At 43.9% G+C, this 8,887-nt stretch overlaps 1 protein-coding gene across 1 annotated transcript; it reads right to left on the reverse strand.

Moving 5' to 3' along the window:
- Positions 1-22: 22 nt before the first annotated feature.
- Positions 23-8,754, reverse strand: LOC116378064 (sodium/hydrogen exchanger 7-like). The gene is made up of 4 exons (XM_031839864.1): positions 8,540-8,754; positions 8,289-8,442; positions 1,209-1,272; positions 23-746 (listed from the first exon to the last, which is right to left on the reverse strand). Exons 1-4 carry the CDS (start codon positions 8,553-8,555, stop codon positions 645-647), a joined length of 336 nt encoding a protein of 111 aa, XP_031695724.1. The 5' UTR covers positions 8,556-8,754; the 3' UTR covers positions 23-644.
- Between the last annotated feature and the right edge of the window lie 133 nt (positions 8,755-8,887).

An 8,887-nucleotide genomic window follows, 5' to 3' on the forward strand; every position in this document is an offset into this window, starting at 1 on the left:
TTTGTCTCTTTTTGTTGAGGTCTGTTGTAGAACTCGGAGCCCTCTTGACTTGTTCCGTAACATTTCTTATTATTTCCTTAACTTCTTGTGATAAGTGAACCGTGAATAAAGCCATTGGTTACCGGCTCTTAGAGAGCGGTGCCATGACATCTGATAAAACACTTAGTAGCTAATTCAGCAGGAAGCGGTTCAAACTGGCGGTGGACTCTGAATAACAGACAATAAAAACATCAAGTGATGAATTATGTTTTAATAACGCTGAGGACTGCCAGCAGGATCTATTTGGAGCTGAAGTCTTCTGTGAGCAGCTGAGGGTAGAAATCATTTTGGGGATGCTTGGCAGTAGAGTGGGCCCATGTTTGTAATTAGTCAGGCTGCATTGCATTCTGGGAATAAACCCATGAATGCCCAGCTCAAGTGGTCGGGTCACCGGTCCCTTTGAGGAGAGAGGCTCTCCGTCAGAACGTGTTAACCTCTGCTGTGCTGGGACACGAGAGGAATCCAACCTGGAATTACATATGAATAATATCCAACAAGTATAAGAGACAAAACGGCCAGTAGAACCAGGAGGCAACCTGCGGTTCTGATGAGTGGAGGCAGTGCTTCATGTGTTAAAGCTGCATTCTCTCTAGTGTCCACCAGGGTCAGGTACAGAAAGGATACTTGTGATCGAAGGTGTACCAAAGTCTGAAGAGCCACGCGCTCTCCTGTTTGGTTTTACTCTGTCCTTCGGCCTCAGAGCCCTCCTGGAGAAACACAACACACATGTTCTCATCACGTTCTCATCGCGTTCTCATCTGGATCCCCCCCCGCATCCATCCCATCTGGTCGAGCTTTGTTTCGTTATCGCTCTCAGAATCAGAGTCACTGGTCTTCAGACTCGCTGGCTGAGCTCCGCTTCAACATTAAATTGAAGTAGTGGCTGTTTGAGAGTTCAGCGTTGCTTTATAGGTCACTACTTCCTGTCTTCTCTAAAACCCGTCTAAATATTAAGGTTTTAGCGAAGAGGCATGTGTTTGTGAAGCAGTGAGCACCCGCCTGGATAAATGAGACACAGTTTTGGTTTTCATTTACTTCAATTCCTCCAGGCCTTCCTCTGGTTTCTGAGGTAACACGGGGAGAGTAACTGATATACAGACGGTTGTTTTTTGAGGGTGGAGAATTCCTTTAAAGCGAATAATAAATAAAGTATTGAATGAGAGCCTCACCCCCTGGAGGACCTGGAAGCTGTCTCCACAAGGCTGCTGGTCTTGATCTGGATCCACACCGACCCTGAAACACACAAAGAAAACATCAAACACCTCTGAAGTAACTAAGCTGCAGCTAAACGCTGTGGTTCATATTTGGTTAGATGACAGTCAGCACTTGTGCGTCTGTAGTTTCCCTTCTTGTGACCTCTTCTTTCTTCTTTGTCGTTGACTTGATGTTGTGGCGACTGCACCTGCAGATGTCTTCTCTTTCAAAGCCCACACACATTAAAGTGATGAGCGTTCGACCTCTCAGTGGCGGACAATTGCTGTAAATGATCATTGAATCCGATAGAGACACAGATAAACAGAGAGGAGCTGAAGGATATTACAACCGACGGGGCAGAGATTTAAAATACAGATAAGAAGCTTTTTGGCTCGTGACGCAAAAAAACAAACAAAACCACATTTGTGTAGAACAGGCGAAGTTTTCACCGAAATCCCCCTCAGGTCCCCCCCGACCCACAGAGACATTCAGCATGCAAGAAGTGAAGACGCCATCATGTGATTTAACCCTTTCATGTGTAATTTATGACAACAAAGTGGTTTTATTCCTCTACAGCCATGAATCTGAATAACAGACCTTGCAGTCAGTGATTTCCCACCAGATATTCTCCTCCTGCAGCAATAAAAACATCAAATGATGAATTATGTTTTAATAACGCTGAGGAACAACAAAGTCGCAGTAAACAGTAATAGTTGTGGTTGAAACATGGACCAGCGATTCTCTCTCTCTCATCTGGATGAGAAGATCGATGCCACTCTCGCATGTCTCTGTCACATAAAGCTAAAGCAGCCAGTTAGCTTAGCACAACTGGGAGCAGTGGGGAAAATAGCTAGCCTCGCTCTTCTGGTTGCAAAATACCAAGATGACGACAGCCAGAATCCAAGACAGCAATGGTCAACAAAACAAGATGGCGACGGCCAAAATGACGAACTCAAGGCTTCAAAACTGTCGTCGACAAACAAATGGGCGACGTCACAAAGACCACATCCACGTCTCAATAAACAGTCTATGGGGGTCACGTGCCGGCCTCTTTCTTGGCCACTTAGCTGTTTCCACTCTTTGTGCTAAGCTAACCAGCTGCTGTCAGTTAGCTTCAAGTTCTTTAAACTGACCTCACCACTTACCCCCCACCCCGCCCCCCATGGTGTCTCTTACCGACTTCTAATTCACATAAGCTGTGGAGTCTAATCCGTGCGGCCCAGAGGCCACGGCAGAGACGTGCAGCCTTTCACGGTCACATCTGAAGCTGCACAGGAGGACTCGTGGTTATCTTTAGACTTTTCCATGACAGCAGAGGGAATATCCCCTCTGAGGGAAACAGCGTTTTTTCTGTCTGCTTTACCACCTTGGCAGCTTGAGAAGGAGCAGGTTTGTGCGTGTCCGTCTGGTTATGAAAGGAGAAAGTCCACCAACACAAACACACTCATGTACACACAGAGGATCTTCAGGGGGCGGCGCTCACATGGAGGTCAAAGAAATGCAAAAACTAGGAAGGATCTGAGATTAAGAGCCAGGAGAGAGGAACGCAGCACGGTTTCCTGTAATAAGAAGCCTTCACGCATGTTCACACAGAGTCCCACTGACTGACTAACCTCTAATCCTAATCCTCACAACATTCCCTCCTCTCCTTAAACCCGTCGAATATTCCTCACGAGCACATTTCGTTCTCAGCGTTTCTGTCCTCTAGGAAGACGTGCGACCCTCACAGTCAGAAGTGGAGAAACCCCTTTTGGCACAGCAGCAGCTCTCAGTTTCTTTCTTAACTTCCTGTTTTGAGTCACACAGGTCTGTCACAGTGTGTGATTTGTTCTTTGTACGCCGGTGAGAAAAGAGAGCCTGGTGGACAGTTCACAGAGTCTGCAACAAAACAGGAGACGGACTCAAGAGTCCTGAATGAGCTGCACCTCCACCAGGGCTGTGCTGGTGTGTGACGAAGTCACGGAAATATCACTGCTGAAGAATCACATCTACGTTTGTTTTATGCTGACACAAACCTTCCAATTCATATGACTAAGATGTCATGTTCTTAAAGGGATAGTTCAGGAAAATAAATCAATATCAGTTTAGGTGAACGGTATATTTAGATTTCTTTTGCCGCTTTATCTTGCTGTCAGACAGACAGAGATCTTGGATTTTGGACATCTCCATTTTGTTTTTTTTGCCGTCATCATCTTGGTTTTTTGACCGTTGCCTTTAAGCCGTCGCCATCTTGGTTTTCAGCTGTTGCCATCTTGGTTTTTAGCCATCATTCATCCTGGTTTATGGACATCGCCATCTTGGTTTTCAGCCATTGTTATCTTTGTTAATGTGTGACTTGTGTGAACCAGAATTAACCCTTTAAAACACCAAAGTCACACATAAAAAAATCAAAAAAACTTAATCAAGGCAGAGGTAGAGTCAGTGTTTGAGTGAATGGAGTCTGGTGTGTTTGTAGAGATCATAGATAACAGCTTGAGTTCCCCTCAGAAAGGTCTGTCTGACAGCAAGGTAAAGAGCTGAAGACATTCTGAATATAGCTTCACTTCAACTGAGAGACATTCTGTTAGGAGTCTAACATACGTCCACAGCAGAACATCACTTTGCTCCCGTGCTGGTTCTATCAACTCATCTACTGTAGTAGAACCCTGACTGTGGAGGAGAACCTCACACACACACTACAGAACATCAGGACTGTCTCTTTAAGAGTCTCAACTCCTCCCGTGGCCCTTTAAAAGAGGCGATGCCCAATGTTCCCGTTCATCAGAAAAACAAAAGTAAACAGTGAGAAGAAAAGTTCCCCATCTGAAGCAACCACACACCGTCTTTCCCAACACCAGCTACACCAGTTCAGATTCAGATACAGCACCTGCAGTACTCCCACTGTCCACGCTGCCGCCGCTCTTCCTGCAAAGCTTTGCTGTCCCCAACTCTGTCACATCATAAACACATCCAGCACGTTACAGTGTGTGAAAACATCTGTATCACACTATGAACAGCTGGAACGGTCACATCTGAGCTCCACATTAGACACAGACGGGGATTATAAGTTTTATGAAATGTCATGTTTAAATATGCAAATGAGGCATTATGTAATGGTAACTTTTGGAACATTTAGTAGAACTCTACAGATAAATGTGACACTACAATAAGAACACAGCTCATGTCTGCCCACCATGCGCCACATGTCCTGGATTCCATGGCGACAGGGGGGGGGGGGTATTTTGGCAGTGCTCTAAAAAGCCTCCGGCTAACACACGACGGTTCCCGCTCGGCCCGAGGAGGCGCTTCTCATATTAAACGGAGCTCGTTGTCCTCAGGACGCCTCTGCCTGCTGTCACACATCACCCGGCTCCCTCCCAGTGCATTGTGGTCCGGCAACAAGCAGACGAGACCCACAGGGGAACGGGATGCAGCTTCACCTCCGGCTCAGTGGTGATCTCAATGTGAGCTGCTTTTATGATTCACTATGACAATGAATTGATCGACTTTGGGATTTTATTTTGTACTGTGAAGGTAAATAAGGCGTCAGAGAGCATCAGAGCACTGACACAGAGGCACGGACGGTTTGTGTTTCACACTATCAGAGTGTAAATATGCTCTTCTTCGGTTCGCTTGATTAGGGCCCGAGCAACCGACGTCGGGCCGCGAAGGCCCTATTGATATTGTACCCGTTTGGGTAAACGTACGCATGGTTGGAGGACTTGCCATGCATGAAAACTCACCAAATTTTGGGGACTTGTCAGGCCTGGTGAAAGTAGCCATCTGAAAAAGAATGCATCTTTCTGTGTAAAAAAATGGCTCTATAGCGCCCCCTACAAGTCGGACCGGCGACGCCCCTCGTCCAGTATGTCCGATTTACTTGAAATTCAACACACATGTCCACTTGAGCTAGATCTACAAAAAAGCCAATCAGACCCCTAAGCTCCGCCTACTTAGATTTTCCGCCATATTGAATTTAGTGTAAAACACATTTTTGCGAACTCCTCTTACATGCTTGGTCCGATTACTACCAAATTGGCTGTGGATCATTACTGGATCTACGTCATCAAAAGCTTTTTGATATCTCTTTTCGTTTACACGATATGGACCAATAAACTTCTTAGGGGCGTGGCTTAATATCAATACACAACCTCTCAACCGTTTGTCCTAAAATTACAAAACTTGCAGTATATGTGCACATCGTATCCTGTAACATACCCTGAGAATTGTTTTGCAGTCAACCACTAGGTGGCGCTACAGTAAGCCCGCGAAGTTGTGCTTTTTTGTCACTTTTTGCAAATTTCAGCCTTCAGACTTTAACGAACTCCTCCTAGAGATTTTAAGCGATCAACTTCTACTTTGGTCAGGATGCTCTTAAGACCTTTGTGATTAAAAGTTATCAAAATCGAGAGTTTTCATCGTGGCGTGGCGGCCATTTTGCCTCATTGTTTATCAAAACATAAGTTATTATAAGTTGTTATAACTCCAAGGTACATTATCCACTCCGCACAAAACTTCTTCTGCATGATGCTACTTCAAGCTTAAACATACTTTAATTGAAATAAAGTCAATAATTCATAGCGCCGCCTACTGGCTAAAGGAAATGTCATATTTTATACTTTTATTTATTCCTCCTAGCCAGGTGACCTGATGAGTCTAAAATTTGGTAAGGATAACCTTAAGACATTGATGATGCATCATCATGAATTTTGTGAGTTTTCGTTGAACCCTGTTGCCATGGCGTCGCATCGTTTGCCATGAAAAAGGAAGCTGATGGTTTAGTGAGTTGGGATGCTCAAAAACTCATGGAACTTTGTACATGTGTCACAGGTCATTGGAAGAAATAGTTTATATGATTTTCTTTATTGGCCGTTTTAAATTGCCTCTATAGCGCCCCCTACAATATTTCAAAAGAGCAGCCCTAGCGCTACGTTTTGGCTACATGTATGAAACTTGGTAGGCACATGTATCCTATGGAGACTTAAAAATAAGTCTTTTGGAACCATGCTCTAAACCCTAGCGGAAGTCAGCCATTTTGAATTTAGTGAAAAAAAAACACATTTTTGCGAACTCCTACACGCTGGGTCCGATTTCTACAAAATTTGCTGTGGATCATAAGTGGATCTAGATCATCAAAAGTTATCAAAATATTTTTGATATCTCTTTGCGTTTACAAGTTATGGACCAATACACTTCTTAGGTGCGTGGCAAAATATCAATACACATAACTTCTCAACCATTTGTTCTAAATTCCCAAAATATTCAGCATATGTGCACATCGCATCCAGTAACATACCCTGACAATTTGTTTGCATTCGACCACTAGGGGGCGCTACAGTAAACCCGCAAAGCCTACTGGCTAAAGGAAATGTCTGATGTAACTCAGCTGGACTTGTTCCAAACGGTCTCAAACATCACATGCTTGATAACACTCATGGCCTGAGGATGTTTACGAGATTATTTTCACTAATACTCACAGCGCCACCTGCTGGATTAAGGAAATCTGGATTTTGTGACAAACACCATCAGATTTACATGACTTTTACACCATGTGGTTTACACTTGACACAGAGCTACATGATGCATGTTTGCACGCGTTCTGTAGCGCCAGGCAGCGGATACAGGAAGCATCGGACTATTTGCAGAACATCATTTCCGGCATCAGGCGGTCCACGCGGGATTAAAAACGTCTCGCTCGCGGACGCGCCGTCCGACGGTCGTGGACGTTCTCTGACGCGCAGGCCGGAGTCCCGCCGCCACCCCCGACGTGCTGCAGATTGCGAGGGCCCGTTCATCGCTGCTCACAGCTTTAGTTTTCATATGTAATTTGAAGTCAAATATACATATAAAAATAATAAAGCCAATTATAAGTCATTCGATTTCAAGTCGTGATAAACTAAAACAGGTTACTGCCGACTGAAAGGTGGTAGTTTATTACACCTTTATGCTTTTCACAATCATTACTTTAATTCAATAAGAACAATAGGAAGACTGTAGAAAGTGTAACGTGTAATCAGCAACACCTTTTCCTTCAAATAAAATATATTTGTTTTTGTATAAAGTCCCAAACGACAAATATTACACAAACATTTGTTGATCATCTTATTTTGTTTTTATCCGTTTAGTGTACTGAACACTCATTTCAAATCTATTCCACAATGAACTCCTGACTGTCCCAATCTTTGCTTTTTATTAGTAAACTCTGTTCAGACTCACTGTAGTGATGACTGATGGAAGAGGCTCCTGTTTAATGTCCGATTCATCCGTCATAGAAGTTATTTAGTTAAGTTAAGACTTTAAAAGAAAGATGAGTTATGGGCCTTTTATATTGATCTATTTTATGTAATAAATATGATTAAAGTTGTTTATTAACTGGTTTTATGTGCGGAGATATTTTGTACAGTTGTAGATGGAAGAACGTCAGAGATCTCTGGCTCCACCTCCTGGACAACTCGGTTCCACCGGAGAGCTCGAGGATCATTTAGGAACCAATCATGTTAGGAGTACCAACGGCATCGTTACGATATAATGCTTCCAGATTATTCATTATTAATTAAGAAAAGAATCAACGGGGACTTATTATTCTTGTATGTAAACAAGTCTTTCTTGAGCAGCGATGCAAGAAGTTCTAAAATCTTTAAAATACATTCTCATCTAAACAACAATCCGGTACCAACGATCCGGTACCAACGATCCGGTACCAACGATCCGGTACCAACAATCCGGTACCAACCATCCTTTGTTAACCATCCTTTGTTAACCATCCTTTACCAACCATCCTTTATTAATCATCCTGTTCTTATGATCCCAAATCACTAAATCAATGTTAGACATCACGTGTCTGGTCCTTCATCAGATACTATAGTATAATGTAATGTAGTATAGTATAGTATAGTATATTACATTATAATATAATGTATTGTGGAAGTCTAACTCTGATCACTTTTTTTACAAAAGAAGTGTCGTCTCTCCTCCGACGTTTTCAGAAATGTTAGCTTTTAGTTGTGGGGACTTCAATGTATTTAAGACGAGATGCAGATTTTACTGCAAACATTAAATTAAAATTGTTAGGTCACCTGATGTGTAGCCATGACAACATGGGCGTCGTCCCGCCCCCAAACACCCAGACGGTGAAGAAGACGATGAGCAGCGTGGTGGTGAACATCATCTGGCGGGCGTACGTGGCCGTGTCCCGGATGGCCAACGCGAACGCCATCGCCCCGCGCAGACCTGCAGAGGATCACATCCAGGAATCATCCAATCACATCAGAGCTGCAACGATTGGTCGGATGAGTCGATGAGTGAGGAAATGACGTGATCTCCATACCTGCAAACATCATCATGTGCTGGAAGTTCCCCTTGATCTTGTGCCTCCTGCCGAGGTTGAGAAGGAAGGACAGCGGGTAGATGTTCAGCGCTCTGCCGATGAATATGGACGTCTGACAGGCAGGTTAAGAAGTCTTTGGAGAGATTCAGGGAATGTGTGGGTTACTGAACAGGGGGCTACCGGGAACAGGACCAGGGGCCCATTGTGTCCAGGGCCCCCCCCGACCCCTCACCTATAAAACGTCACTCAAAGAGACATGGCGCAAAATGACCACAAAGTGACACAAAACATCTACACAAAGAACAAAACAAGTACAAAGAGACACAAAACCAAAACAAAGACGCAATA

The sequence above is a fragment of the Anarrhichthys ocellatus genome, unplaced genomic scaffold (assembly GCF_004355925.1).
Source record: "Anarrhichthys ocellatus isolate YVR2014 unplaced genomic scaffold, GSC_Weel_1.0 scaffold2024, whole genome shotgun sequence".
Lineage (NCBI taxonomy): Eukaryota > Metazoa > Chordata > Actinopteri > Perciformes > Anarhichadidae > Anarrhichthys > Anarrhichthys ocellatus.